The sequence below is a fragment of the Schistocerca piceifrons genome, chromosome 8, assembly GCF_021461385.2.
Source record: "Schistocerca piceifrons isolate TAMUIC-IGC-003096 chromosome 8, iqSchPice1.1, whole genome shotgun sequence".
In the NCBI taxonomy this organism is placed as follows: Eukaryota; Metazoa; Arthropoda; class Insecta; order Orthoptera; family Acrididae; genus Schistocerca; species Schistocerca piceifrons.
The window spans coordinates 17,035,778-17,052,060 of record NC_060145.1 but is presented as its reverse complement, the minus strand read 5'-3'; the positions used below and the strand labels follow the sequence as shown (position 1 = coordinate 17,052,060).

Below are 16,283 nucleotides of genomic sequence, written 5' to 3'. Positions count from 1 at the left end.
CAATAGGTACTGGGAGATGAAAAAGCTTGCACAGGATAGAGTAGCATGGAGAGCTGCATCAAACCAGTCTCAGGACTGAAGACCACAACAACAACATATTAATAAACAATGATGGAGTTTTTATGGATGACAATGCACCATGTATCTGGGCCACAGTTGTTCACGATTGATTTGAAACACTTTGTAGACAATTTGGGCGGATGGTTTGACCACCCAGATGGTCCAACATGAATCCCATCGAACACTTACGAGACCCAATCGAGAGTTCAGTTCACGCACAAATTCCTGCACTGGCAATACTTTCGGAATTGTGGACGGCTATCGAGGCAGCGTGGCTCAATAGTTCTGCAGCGGATCTCCAAAGACTTGTTGAGTCCATGCCATGTAGAGCTACATGTACTACACCAGGAAAAACGAAGTCCGACATTATATTAGGAGGTATCCCATGACTTTTGTAACCTGAGTGTAATGTCCATTAATGTGTGTCCAGACAAGTATCATCAGACAGTGTTTGTGGGACATTGTGGTGCATGGCTGCCAGGCACTTGAGGGCTGTTTGGAGAGTACAGATGTAGAAGTGGTTGCCACCTGCTGACCTTGTCGTTACAGGGTGTGGCTCTGCTGGTCTCGGCTACTCTGGCGTGCTGCTTTGTGCTGCCATCGAATGGCGCCAACATCCTGGCCCTATTTCCCGTGGGTGGCAAAAGCCACTGGATCGTCTTTCGAGAGATGCTGGTGGAGCTGGGCAGGAGGGGCCACCACCTCACCGTGGTGACGCCCTTCAAGGAGGAACACGAGAACTGGGAGCTTCTCAAAATGGCCGACCCTGTTTTTGATCTTGGAGGTACGTGAATTTCCTTCCTCTTCTGATCCGTAATCTAGAGAGTAATTGGCAACAGCTCACCACTAAACCCGTTTTCTGTCTGCTGATGTGTTATACCTGAGACCCACCACTCCCATACTTTTCCTTCGTAGTGCTATCTAGAGCTCGTAAACAACACAAACCTGCAAAGTAGCCAGAAGACTTTGGTACAGCCGAGTAATGACGACTAGCATAGGCGATTAGTGGAAGTCAGGTCAGTAACCGCTGTAAACCGAAATGTATGCCACATAATTTCGTACAGGAGAGCCGGTTAGTGAAGTGTGGTAGTGGAGATTCCACGCGAGTCAAGAGTGTAATCGACAAGAGATCCGAATCCATATCACTGTACTGCATAGCTCAGCGGTTCCCAACATGGGTATCATTGCCCCCAGAGGGGTAAAATGATATTTTCTGAGGGGTAAAACCAAACGTTTCGATAGTGTTTCGGGCAGAAAACTAAACTTTTTCGCTATGAGTATTATCGTTATTTTATGACTGTAATACTCATTATACACTGAAGCCCCAAAGAAATTGGTATAGGTATGCGAAATCAAATACAGAGATATGTAAACAGGCAGAATACGGCGCTGCGGTCGGCAACGCCTATATAAGACATTAAGTGTCTGGCGCAGTTTTTAGAACGGTTACTGCTGCTACAGTGGCATGTTATCAAGATTTAAGTGAGTTTGAACGTGGTGTTATAGCCAGTGCGCGACAGACTACCACTGACACACCCGCGGATGGTGAGTACCTGTACCAAGTTACACTAGCACTCGACCATGTCATGTGGATGTTCCACTTTTTTTGCCGGGCAGTGTTTTGCCAGAACCGGTTAAGACGCCGTAATTCTGTTTACACTCAGATCTAACTGTCAAAAAGTCCTGTTTAAATGACGCACTATTTCTTTTCATACACTGAAGAGCCAAAGAAACTGGTACACCTGCCTAATAACGTGTATGGACCCCGCGAGCACGCAGAAGTGCCGCAACACGACGTGGCATGAACTCTACTATTGTCTGAAGTAGTGCTGGAGGGAACTGACACCATGAATCCTGCATGGCTGAACATAAATACGTAAGATCTCGTCTGAACAGCACGTTGCAAGGTGTCGCAGATACGCTCAATAACGTTCATGTCTGGAAAGGTTGTTGGTCAGCGTAAGTGTTTAAACTCAGATGAGTGTTCCTGGAGCCACTCTGTAGCAATTATGGACGTGTGGGGTGTCGGATTGTCCTGCTGGAATTGCCCAAGTCCGTTGGAATGGACAATGGACATGAATGGGTGCAGGTGGTCAGACAGGATGGTTACGCCATTACAGAGCCTAAACCAGCTTGAAGAGTGCTCTGCTGACATGCAGGGTCCATGGATTCATGAGGTTGTCTCCATACCCATACAAGCCCGTCCACTCGACACAACTTCAAACGAGACTCGTCCAACCAGGTAACAAGCTTCCAGCCACGAATAGTCCAGTGTCGGTGTTGACGGACTCAGGCCATCGAGGGTACACGAGTGGACCTTCGGCTCGGAAACCTCATATCGATGGTGTTTCGCTGAATGGTTGTAAACGTATTAGGGGTCCCATATCACTCCAACTGCACGCGCCCCACACCATTACAATGCCTCCACCAATTCGAACAGTCCCCTACCGACATGCAGGGTCCGTGGATTCATGAGGCTGCCCCATACCCGTACACGTCCATCCGCTCGATAGAATTTGAAACGAGACTGGCCCGACCAGACGACTTGTTTCCAGTCACCAACAGTCCAATGTCGGTGTTGTCGAACCCAGGCGAATCGTAAAGCTATGTGTCGTATAGTCATTAAGGGTAAACGAGTGGGTCTTCGGATCCGAAAGCCCATGTCGATGATGTTTCGTTGACTGATTCGCACGCTGACACTTGTTGGTTGCCCAGCATTGAAATCTGCGGCAATCTGCGGAAGGGATGCACTTCTGTCACGTTGAACAATTCTTGTTGATCCCGTTCTTGCAGGATCTTTTTCCAGCCGCAGCGATGTCGGAGATTTGATGTTTTACCGGATTCTTGATATTCACGGTACACTCGTGAAATGGTCGTACAGGAAAGTCTCCCCACTTCATGGCTACCTCGGAGACGCTGTGTTCCATCCCTCATGCGCCGACTACAACACCACGTTCAAACTCACTCAAATCCCGATAGTCTGGCATTTTAGCAGCAGTAACCATTCTAACAACCGCATAAGACACTTGCCTTATATAGGCGTTGCTGACCGCAGCGCCGTATTCTGCCTGTTTACATACCTCTGTATTTGATACACAAGCCTATACGAGTTTCTTTGGCGCTTCAGTGTAGTTACATTAATTACACACGTGTCGGTATCGCCGGCCGCGGTGGCCGTGCGGTTCTGGCGCTGCAGTCCGGAACCGTGGGACTGCTACGGTCGCAGGTTCGAATCCTGCCTCGAGCATGGGTGTGTGTGATGTCCTTAGGTTAGTTAGGTTTAGGTAGTTCTAAGTTCTAGGGGACTTATGACCTAAGATGTTGAGTCCCATAGCGCTCAGAGCCATTTGAACCATTTTTTTTTTGTCGGTATCAGCTTTGTTTATTCGAGGGCAACTGCAGTAATTTATGCTCCTAGTACTGCAATTCTTCAGGAGAAAGTCGTTTCACTCTTTAGAATCCGATTACTGCTTTCGCAGTAGTTACAACGTTTAGAACGTAGGCCTGTTTAGAAATTACACGGACTGCGCGGCCCCTCCTGCCGGAGGTTCGAATCCTTCCTCAGACATGGGTGTGTATGTGTGTTGTTCTTAGCATTAGTCAGTTTGAGTTAGTTAAGATGTAAGTAGGCTGTTTAGGTTTTTATGTTGGTAACGCCACGTAGCGCTCTGTATGAAAATCATTGGCTGTGCTGTGTGCAGTCTGCGGCTGATTGGCATTGTTGGAATACTCGCTATTGTAGTGTTGGTCAAATGGATGGGAACAGCGCGTAGCATTGCGGAGTTGGAGGTGAGCCGCCAACTGCGCAACAGATTACGATCAGGAGTTGGACGATCCAGAGACAACCTGAAGAGATGAGGCTTCATAACAGAAGATACGTCCTGTGATTGTGGACAAGAACAAACCACAACCCACATGCTCCAGTGCCTTTTGTGCCCTACATCCTGCACGAAGATTGATCTTCTGCAAGCCACTCCAAGCGCCTTGCAGGTTGCAAAGTACTGGGCACATGTAATATAAATACAATTTGTGTATATATATATATATGTACATATTTATTGATGTGTATGGCTACTGTAAATTTGTATGTTTCTGATTCGAGAATAATAATAATAATAATAATGGTCGTGTACTTAAAGTCCCTAACCTGCGGGGAAAAGGCATCTACTCCGAAGAATAATGCAAAACTGAGAGAAGTAGATGACGTTATAACCGAATCGCCACTGCTCAGTATTTTAGCAATGACGTTTAGAAACAAAGTTTGGTTAACTTTATATATTTTTAATTACGTAAACTAGTTTTTAATTAATAGTAGTTGGTGGAAAATTTGGAAGAAACGTTTTCAAAGTATGTTACTAATGAAATAACCAACGGTCGTTAGTTCCTTACAGCAAGAGTAATTAAACTGAAACTGAACTTAATACTTGTAAGCACTCTTACGTAAGAATAGTTATTGGCGTCATCACGTAGGAACAGCACCTGACGCACACTTTCAAGTAGTTAACAGCACACATCACAGTAGTCGGATAATAATCAAATAGCAAACACAAAACGCGCGGGATTAGCCGTGCGGTCTCACGCGCTGCAGTCATGGACTGTGCAGCTGGTCCCGGGGGAGGTTCGAGTCCTCCCTCGGGCCTGGGTGTGTGTGTGTGTGTGTGTGTGTGTGTGTGTGGTGTGTTTGTCCTCAGGATAATTTAGGTTAAGTAGTGTGTAAGCTTAGGGACTGATGACCTTAGCAGTTAAGTCCCATACGATTTCACACACATTTGAACATTTTTGAGCAAACACATACAACATATCATATTAATTTTCAAAGATAAATTAAAGTAAGAGTGTTTACTGGATGTGGACAGAAACTTTTTGTTACGTTACTCACCGTAATACTCACTGTCATAATTGAAGCAAGCAGAAAGGTTGTTTGAATTTAGCAGTTACTTCGACATTTCTTTGTAATAAAAGTTACAAATTATGCCAAAAGCTATAAATTAGAGCTGCGCTTTGACAATGAAATTCAGTGTCCAAATTCAGTAAAGTTTTACTACCAATTTTTTATTATGAAAGTTGCTCTATTTGAAGCAAATGAATTAATACTGGCTTTTGCATCTTCTATCTCTGACATCATTCGTACTACACCGAAAGATTTAATTATCAGGTAATTGTCGAAAGTTGTAAAAATTATGTTTTGATAATCTAATAAATTAATGTTCACTTCAATTTCAGTTTATTTTCTGATTATCTCGGTTCATACAAAGGGACAGGATGGATAATACTTGGATAATGACTTAGGAAAATTATTTACGTGACATGCACGAAAACAATGTTGTTTAAGCAATAAAATTCCAACTAGGCTAGGCAGTCTATTACAGTTCTAGCTATAAAAAGTGTAAACCCTACTTCTTTTCATGATGCTGTTGGTTTATCGAGTGACTTCATTTAGCGGTAAATAGGGCACAAGTTGGTCTTCTTGCCATACCACAGCCAATAACAAGGGCCCGCAGGACTCTTGATGTTATGTGAGTTACTGTTACTGCATTTGTACCGCGTCCAATAAATCCATAGCTTATCTACATTAAACATCCGCCAAAACAACCAATTCAGTTTTTACTGCTCCAAACCTCAGAAACAAACTTTTTGTCTCCGCACTTTGCATAGTGTAACACCTCCGATTTATATTTTCGACCCCACCTGATCTGATCGAATAGCACGGGTCTGTGTGACGTCACTCAACAATTGCGTCGCCACATAAATTGTCGCCTGCATAACAGTTTATGGGTCCACTTGAAGTTGCTCGATTTTCACTATTCAAAAGGCAATTTCAGTCATAATATTACTATTAAACACTTCTGTAAAGCTTTCGTGACTAATTCTTGGCTCGATTTTTGCTATTGTAATGTTCGCACGTGTCTTTCTTTGGTGTTCACTTTTCACAGTTTTTCGTGCGGATTTACGCGTTTGCACATTATAACACAGTTTATCGACACTATTATTCTTATCTACTATGGCGAGAAAAAACAGTTTAGTCACAATCGTAAGATGCTATTACTTCGTATTGTTCAAAAATGCACTGTTCCTTGTCGCGATTTTAGAGTTTATACCCTTCCTCGATCCGAAATTGAAAAATATTTTCTCGCGTTCAGCAAGGCAAAATTACCTATTGTTCTTTACGATTCGTCCGAAAATTGCACTTGTCCTTTCACGGTAAGCCAAGGTGTAACACCTCCGATTTATATTTTTTCGTCCCGACCTGATCTGATCGAACAGCAGCCCAATAATTATTAATTAATGTGACCGTGTACCTAATGGGGCTGGCAATCGGAATTGACTGCTACGGAGTTGTTACTTTCCAGTTTGTCCTTCTCAAATGCTGTAATAAACCTATATTCGTCTCAAAAACACAAAAAGAAGGAGACAGCCACTGCCTTCGTCATACATATCTAATTACGGCTAATCTCAGCACAGGCTTCTTCGTTATTCATTATCGTCACACGATAATCCAATCACTGCAATCCAAAATGATGCCGGCGCGGTAGACGCGAAACCAAAATATCGGCACAGAAATATCACTTATCACTCTCGTAATTATACTTCTTCACTTTCCCGGTACTATTCTAGCACAAAGGGGTTAAACCGCGGCGATGGCCACTCCCTTTGTCGGTAAGGCCTTGCATTACAACAACAGGCCTCCACACAGCTCGGCCCGCAACATGGGACTGACTCAACTCACACTCGCTCTCGCAACACGACACAATCGATTGTTTGCCCTATCGACCTGTGCCGAGTGCAAACTTATAGTAAGGGCCTACGGACCCCTTACAATAGCCACACCTTGGAATACACGAAACCAACGACACCAATCGTCTCCTTGCGACTCCCAACTGCTACATTTTTGGCGCGCTCGCGCGCCCAGCGATAATGCTTTTACAATTTATTACACCCTTTGACGATAGCTTTTTCCCTGACTAGGCCAGCGTGTGTACTTTCAAAATGTTAACATTCCATGCGTATTCTCTTTTTTAAATAACAAACAGAATTTATAACTTGACAACATATTTACAAGAATAATATTCAGCAGAAGTAATAAAGCAAACTTCGCAAAACACGTAGAAAATGTGTGATCATCCATAGGGTTGTGGTGTTACAAGACTACTTAATAGCGGGTATGCCCACCTTCGACATGGATAACAGCGGCGACGCGTCGTGTCATGGAAGGAATGAGAGCTTCGTAGATCGCTGGCGGTAGCTGTCACTACATCTGCACACACAAGCCACCTAATCACCGTAAATTCCGTGGGGAGGGGTAGAGGGGGGGGGGTGATGAGCTCTGACGCCACTTTCAGTCACATCCCAGATTTGTTCGATCGGGTTCAAATCTGGCGGCGAGTTGTGGGGGGGGGGGGGAGGGGGGGAGCAGCGTCTGAATTGCAGCTCACGGATTGTTCCTCGAACCACTCCATCACACTGCTGGATTTGTGACATGGCGCATTATCTTGCTGAAAACTGCCACTGCCATCGGGAAACACGATCGTCCTGAAGGACTGTAAGTGGTCTGCAGCCAGTCTACGATAGTCCTTGGCTGCCTTGCATGAGCTCCACTGGACCCGTGGATACCCACGTGAATGCTAACGAGAGTATAACGGAGCCGCCGCCAGCTTGTCTCTGTCCCGCAGTACAAATGTCAAGCAGGTGTCTCCCTGGAAGAAGGCCTATTCGCGCCCATCCGTCGGCACAATGAGGAAGGTGTCATGATTCATCAGACCATGCAACGCTCTGCCACTGAGCCAACGTCCAGTACCGATGATCACCTGTCCATTTCAGTCGTAGTTGCCGATATCGTGGTGTTGACATTGGTTCATGCAGGGGTCGTCGGCTGCGGAAACCCATCGTTAGCAGTGTTCGGCGCGCTGTGTGTTCAGACACACTTGTACTCCGACCAGCATTACTGTCTGATGTTAGTTGCGTCACAGTTCGCCGCCTGTCCTGTTTTACCAGTCTGCCCAGCCTACGACGTCCGACATATGTAAAGAGTGGTGGTCGCCCAATACCACGACGTCTAGGCATGGTTTCACCGTGATTCCGTCACCTGTTGAAGCCGCTCACCACAGCACTCCTAGAACACCCGACAAGTCGTGCAGTTTCCGAAACTCTCGTGCCGAGCCTTCGGGCCAATGGCTCGCCTTCCCGATTCCACACACGGACAGGACGCTCACTGTTACTACATGCACCGTGCGTGTATGTAACTAGAAGTCATTCCTCGCCAGGAGACGCTGCTGTCGCCTGGACTGTTCTATGTTGGTAGTTGGTCGGTGGTCGTAATGTTCTGGCCGATAGTGTACTTACTCCTTAGGGAAATGCCGCTAGAAAAGGAACTATGCAACCAAGGCACACGACCGCAACCGGCCTATTGTTGGTGGGCAAAACACAGCATGTTTTCTCGGAAGTGCCCCAAGGAAGTGTTTTGGATTCCTTGCTGCTCATATTGTACGTTAATGACTTAATAGTCAGGGGTCAATCATTATGAGATGGACAGATGGTGCGATGGTGCACGCACCCTACTCGTGAGTAAGTTCAAAATTGCCACCCTACCATGTAGGTTAGATTTTCTGCGTTTTCCGCAGACAAACTCATGCAGATTTCGGTTCCTCTGAACGTCTGTATTTCCTGTGCGTGGCACGTTCTCCCTACTATTGCAGCCACTTCATTTGTTATATTTACAAGTCTACCTCTGAATTTCTACCGTTTATTTCATTGTAGGGCCCTCATAAGACTGACGATAATTGAAGAAATTCGGCCGCGCGGGATTAGCCGAGCGGTGTTGGGCGCTGCAGTCATGCACTGTGCGGCTGGTCCCGGCGTTGGTTCGACTCGTCCCTCGGGCATGGGTGTGTGTGTGTTTGTCCTAAGGACAATTTAGGTTAAGTAGGGTGTAAGCTTAGGGACTGATGACCTTAGCAGTTAAGTCCCATAAGATTTCACACACATTTGAACATTTGAAGAAATTCGCATCTTCGTACGAGATCTTATGTCCGTTCGTTCGGCAATCACTGACTTTTCCAGTTTCCTTAATATTGTGTGACGCTAACACATTAGCTGTTCATGCGAAGCTAAGGAGCAGCGTCCGATTTTCTTTCCAGATATCGTCAAGCAGTCGGTTCCTTAGAAACGTTACTATCGACGGGACACTGAACTCTTATTTTCCTTCAGACTTTGCATGAACTGCGTTATTATGATGGGTCGATACAATCAGAATACTAATATGCTAATTTCTTTCTCTCTCTCTCTTTTCTGCAGGATTCACTTTTTTCTCCTTCGGCAGGCTTCCGCCTGCTCTGCTAATCATGTTTATGCTTTACGGCTCTGCCGACGAGTGTCGGGAGTATATGGAAGACGAAGCCTTGAGGACCTTGATCGACTCCCGGGACCGGAAGTTCGACCTCGTCATACTGGAGACGTTCTTCAACGAGTGTCTGCTCGCCTTCGCGCACAAGTTTGGGACTCCAGTCGTGCAGGCGGTCGCTTTAGGCGGTGGAGCCAGCTGGATGAACGACATGGTCGGGAACCCCTACCCGCTGGCCTACGTCCCTGAAACCTGCCTACCGTACACCAGCAACATGAACCTCTTCCAGCGTGCCAACAACGTCTTCACCTCATCGCTTTTCAGACTTTACCGCCAGTTCTTTTATCTCCCAGCTATGGACAGAGTGGTCAAGGAGTACTTCAAAGACATTACGGTGCCTCCTGTAGCGGAACTAGAGCGCAATACTTCCCTCTTGCTGCTCAATTCGCACTTCAGCTTCCAATACGCGAGGCCGTTCGTACCAAACGCCGTGGAGGTCGCCGGTATGCACATCAGACCCCCTAAGAAACTTCCACAAGTAAGTTGTGTACATTTTTCTCATATCTGTAAACATTAGCACGTATTAATACTTACTCCTTACGGGAAATGAAGCTACAAACGGAACTATGCGACCAAGGCACACGACCGCAAACGGCCTATTGTTGGTAGGCAAGACAAAGCATGTTTTCTCGGATGTGCCCCAAGGAAGTGTTTTGGATTCCTTGCTGCTCATGTTGTACGTTAATGACCTAGCCAAAAATACTAACGGTATTATTTATTTTATTTACACGTCTAGTTCCGTAGAACCAAATTGAGGAGCAAACCTCCAGGGTCATGGAACGTGTCAGTACATGAAATTACAACATAAAAGTAACAACAGCTAAAATAAAATGCTTATGAACCCAAAAAAAGTCAACCCCTAAGTTTACGTGACGTCATCAACAATAGAACATAGGAATCAGCTTAATTCTTCAAGCATCTCCTCTACAAAATAGAATGAGTGACCCATGAGGACACTCTTCAGTTTCGATTATAAAGCGCGTGAATTACTGCTAAGATTTTTGAATTCTTCTGGTACCTTACTGAAGATGAGTGCTGCAGTGTACTGCACACCTTTCTGCACAAGAGTTAGGAAAGTGCGATCCAAAATGGCAGATTGGATTTCTGTCTAGAATTAACTGAGTGAAAGCTGCTAATTCTTGGGAATAAGTGGATATCGTTAACAAGAAACGACAGTAAAGAATATATGTACAGGGTGTCCGATTTCTCTTGACCACCCTAAATAACTGCTTGTCCAGATGCAAATTACAAAATGTTTCAAGCAAATATTCTTAAGCCGTCAGGGGGACGTCAATCGGCATGATTCCCTTCGTTGTAGCTCTGTTTTTACAAAGATATGAAAAGCGGTATGACTTTTTTAAATGGCACCCTGTATTTTTTTTTCGGTAATTCATATCCTCTCCTAAAGACCTATTCAAAAATGTATCATAGTGTACCACTCACTGAAATACAAAGTTATTAATTACATAACAAACATTGACTTTGAGCCCGGAATCAAAAACTCGTTCACTTGCTGGAGTTGTCAGAAAACAAATGAAAACCAAGTAAAATCATAACACAAAATTTACTTTGACTCTCCTGTACCATTGCCCAGGTGTAGAACATTCAAAGGTGTTCAAAGTGGTGACCCTGGACACCGATACACTGGTGCACTTGTAACCTCCCCCTCACTTATCGACCTTAATGACAGTGAAAAATTAAACCGCGTGTACCTAATGGAAATTTGGGAAAAAGCAATCGTCACCGAAGTTAATCTGTCGGTAAAGAGGGAGGAAAGGGTTACTTCTAAATTAAAGGAAAAATGCTAATGAAACAGGTGGAAAATAATTTTGAAAAGGGGTAAAGTTAAGAAAGACAGTAAATGTGCGGCCGTTACGTTAACAATTAACTAGCGGTAATTAGATATTTGAGATTTGGGGGAAATTACGGTCGCCAGTCCTAAGGACAATTACTATAGTAACTGAAAAAGAAAGGTTATTACACATATAATTAGCACTAGAAGCGTGGCAACTGAAGGTTGACACGTGCAGTGTGAAAACTGAAAGTTTGTCAGAAGTAATAAATTTCGCTACACTCTGACTTAATTTAGCAAAAGAATTAATAAAACAGGAAAATCGAAAGTTAATTTAGTGACTGAAGTTAATAGTGAGCTTTCTTTCTGAAGCACATCGAAATTCAGTAAAATACGGTTAGTCTTGGACTACCTCAACAATCATTTCAAAAGCTACTTGAATCTACGCAATTTAGAAATAAGGGATTTAACTTTGAACTTGAATTAAATGATTCTGAACAATTAACAGTAGTAAAATTTAGTACGTACCAAGCTGAGCTGCAGTCACAGGTAAGCTAAAATACGGTAACAAAACTCGCACTCTTAATTTGTGCTTGTGTAATCTGAATATTGTAGCCAGCTATTAATACCTTAACTGAACTTTGAAATTAAAGCAGTGAAATAGAATAATGTTACTTTAATGCTGGCGTTTGAATTTCAACGACACTCGGGCTCATTCCGGAAAAGGAAGGGACCCTGCTTGGTAATGCAATTGGGACAATGAGCAACAAAGGTTCATGCTAAGTTGCTATAATTTTGTGATTTGAACAGTTTTAAAAGCTGAGGACTGCCATACAGTTCTAAAACTTTACGTGCTTCCAGTCTTCCTTGTTGGTTGATTGAAGGTTTTAAGCCGTCGATCGAGGAGGCGGCGACAGTCACTCATTGTCGGCCGTCGCTGTTGCAGAAGCTGGATGTTGGCGCGCCTACTTCTCGACACGGTCACCAGACGAAACGGGCTCTTGATGTGCGCCAGCTAATGCTTCCCGTCCGCGACACCATGTCAGAAACTATCATCGCAAGTCGAGCGCAATTACACGCTGCCAAACCCCGAAAGCGCGGCAACTCGCGGGAGCGTCACACAACACACCTGCTCAACCGCAGTCCTCCAGCCAGACTCCTCTTCCCGTGCTCAACGCGACAGAGTTAACACTACCAAAGATCCTAAACACTTTTGTTCTCCACACGACCTATCGATGTATTCGTTCGATAGCATAGTTTTCCCTAGGCCAGACCCAGCGTATAAATACAAATAATATTTCTGTGTCTTTTTATATTATAATTGTTTTACTATTTGTATATATATATATATATATATATATATATATATATATATATATATATATATATACAAATAGTAAAACAATTATAATATAAAAAGACACAGAAATGTTATATCTTCAGGTAACAAAATAAGGAAAAAAATTTGCAGTGCAATAGATGGAAATAGGAGGATATGCATTTCCGGCGTTACACACCCATTGAATGAAAGAATTATTTATACTGCTTCCAGCGTTGGCTGCTGAAGAGCGATACGTTCCTACTGTCCTCTGGAGTTGTTGGAATATCGCGATAGACAACCTCTTTAATGCATCCCCAAAGAAAAAAGTCCAGAGGATTTAAATCAGGAGACCTAGCAGGCTAAGTAAGTGTTCCTCCTCGACCAACCCATCTGGCAGGATACCTTCGGTTCAGAACACAACGTGCACGCAAGGCATTATGTGCTGGACATCCATCGTGTTTATACCACATAAGTATTCTGGTTCTTAGCGGCACTTCATCCAGAACAGGAGGAAGAATTCGTCTGAGGAAGTTGGCATACGCTGTGCCGTTTAGACTAACATTGATGAAAAAAGGGCCAATAATTGTAGTACCAAGCATCCCACACCAGACGCAACTCTCCATTGTCGCTGATGTTCCACCTGTCTAAGCCATCGTGGGTTGTCGCTGGACCGATAATGCATGTTCCTTGTATTTACGTGTCCTTTGAGAAGGAACATTCATCGGTAAATAGAACATTGGAGAAGTAGTTCGGGTTGGCGAGGATTTGCTGCTGTGCCCACTGACAGAACTGTACACGATTCTGGAAATCATTCCGATGCAGTTCTTGATGTAGGTGTACATGGTAAGGATGCGACCAGTGACGTGTAAGAATACGATGTACCCTGGCTTTAGGAATGCCAATCTCGTGTTCAAGCTGTCGTGTGCTCACATGTGGATTCATAGCAACGGAAGCGAGAACAGTAACTTCGGCAGCTTGGTCTGTGCGAGTGCTACGACTATTGCGTTGTCGTGGGTTGGAACTTCCCGTTTCCTGAAGCGTCGCAACAAGACGAGAAAACATTCGTCGGGAAGGTGGGTTCTTGTCAGGATATCGCTCTCTGTGCAGCTCCGATGCCTACCTTCAACAAGAACAATAAAGAAACGTTATGTCAATGCAGTTTGTAGGAAGGACAGCCTTTACTGTATCCCTACTCTACACAGCAGTCTTTAAAAGAACTAAACCACTGTACTAAATGTACCCGTACGTAAGAAAACAGTACTGCAAGTACTGTTCTGCTAACTTCAATTCCCCATAGATGAGTAGCATTTGTACCTTCTCTTCGTTGGCTTAAATTCTACTCACACAACTCTTCAACTGACGATGGTTGACGGAATGACGGGTGTGCATTCCACTAATGTTTACATTTCTCCTCTGTCAACGTCAGCACATGGATGTGTTCCATTACCCCCAGTACCTGCACTAAACACTGGGAGCGCCAACGTCAATGTTGTGTTATGTAATTAATAACGTTGTGCTTTAGTGAATGGTACACTGTGATACATTTCTGAATAGGTCTTTAGGAGAGGAAATGAATTACCGAATAAAAAATACAGGGTGCCATTTAAAAAAGTCATACCGCTGTTCATATCTTTCTAAAAAAGAAAGCTACAACGAAGGCAATCATGCTGATTGATGTCCCCCTGACGACTAAAGAACATTTGCTTGAAACATTTTGTAATCTGCATCTGGGCAAATAGTTACTTAGGGTGATCAGTATAAATGGCGCGCCCTGTATACTGAGGGGTCAATGTCAGAACACCCAGACTAGTGAACAGGAGTCGGCAAGAGGTTCGTAACATTACACCACTTATTGCCCGAACTGCCCGCTTCTGAGCCAGAAATATCCTTTGAGAATGCGAAGAGTTACCCCAAAATATAATACCATACGACATAAGCGAATGAAAATAAGCAAAGTGGACTAATTTTCGTTCAAACACCGTTCGAATAGTAAAAGTGGCAGCATTAAGTCTTTGAACAAGATCCTGAACGTGGGCTTTCCTCGACAGTTCACTATTTATCTGAACAGCTAGAATTTTGAACTGTTCCGTTTCACTAATCATATGTTCATTCTGTGAAATTAAAATGTCGTGTTTTGCTGAATCGTGTGTTACAAACTGTAAAACCTGAGTCTTGCTGTGATTTGGCGTTAGTTTATTTTCTACAAGCCATTAACGTATGTCATGAACTGCACTGACTTCGCATATAATGCTGCTTATCTTTGATGAGGTACTACCTGAAAAAATCCACTGATTTACATTCAAATGTGGATGAAATATCGAAATGGTGCACGGAATGACAGTTTCCTTTAAATGTTCGGAAATGTAAATTTGTGCTCTTTGCGAAACAGGAAAAACGTAGTATCCTATGACAGCAGTATCGAGAAGTCGTAACCACCAAGGTCAACTCATACAAATACTTGGGTGTGACGATTTGTTGAGATACGAAATGAAATGATCTGATAGCCTCCAACGTAGGTTGGAAGCTTCGGCTCATTGGCAGCATGCTCCAGAAATATAACCAGTCTACGAACGAGATTGCTCACAAAAACACGCTTGCGAGCCACTCGCCACTCTAGAATATTTCTCAAGTGTCTGGTACGACTACCAAATAGCACTGATGAGTAATATTGGGCGTGCACGCAGACCGGCTCCACTAACGGCCGCAGGTTTTCATTAGAAAATGAGACAGTAAACCCAAATATAGGTTGCGCGAAAATAAAAGTATTGCGGGAAACAGGCCAAAGAAATGTGACTGTAAATATAAACTAAACGATAAAATACAATCTCAAGTTTACTAATGCTAATGTAATGGAAACCGAATATTTCAGAAGCTTACTTTTACACTGAAAAGCCTAAGAAACTGGTACACCTGCTTACTATCGTGTAGGGCCCCCGCAAGCACGCAGAAGTGCCGCAACACGACGTGGCATGGACTCGATTGATGTCTGAGGTAGTGCAGGAGGGAACTGGCACCATGAATCCTGCAGGGCTGAACATAAATCCGTAAGAGTACGAGGGGGTGGAGATCTCTTCTGAACAGCACGTTGCAAGGCATCCCAGATATGATCAATAATGTTCATGTCTGGGAAGTTTGGTGGCCAGCACTCAGAAGAGTGTTCCTGGAGCCACTCTGTAGCAATTCTGGACGTATGGGGTGTCGCATTGTCCTGTTGGAGTTGCCCAAGTCCGTCCCGTCGGAATGCACAATGGACACGAATGGATGCAGGTGATCAGACAGGATGCGGATGTGGTGTCACCGCCAGACACCACACTTGCTAGGTGGTAGCCTTTAAATCGGCCGCGGTCCGTTAGTATACGTCGGACCCGCGTATCGCCACTGTCAGTGATTGCAGACCGAGCGCCGCCACACGGCAGGTCTAGAGAGACTTCCAGCACTCGCACCAGTTGTACAGCCGACTTTGCTAGCGATGGTTCACTGACAAAATACGCTCTGATTTGCCGAGACGATAGTTAGCATAGCCTTCAGCTACGTCATTTGCTACGACCTAGCAAGGCGCCATTACCAGTTACTATTGATGCTGTAAAACATGTACCGTCAAGAGCGATGTTCACCATTTATGGATTAAATTTAAGTATTCCACAGCTACGTCCTTTTTTGCTAGTCTAATTTCCTTGACCTGTTCCAGACCTCACGCCAGCCTGCGTGAGCTA

At 44.3% G+C, this 16,283-nt stretch overlaps 1 protein-coding gene across 1 annotated transcript in view; it reads left to right on the top strand.

Moving 5' to 3' along the window:
• LOC124711603 (UDP-glucosyltransferase 2-like) overlaps positions 1-16,283 on the top strand; it is an 89,184-nt gene that overhangs the window by 20,828 nt on the left and 52,073 nt on the right. Inside the window, exons 2-3 of the mRNA XM_047241764.1 lie at positions 610-844; positions 9,352-9,935. Coding sequence (XP_047097720.1) covers positions 610-844; positions 9,352-9,935 — 819 coding nt within the window. The remainder of the gene's footprint in view (positions 1-609; positions 845-9,351; positions 9,936-16,283) is intronic.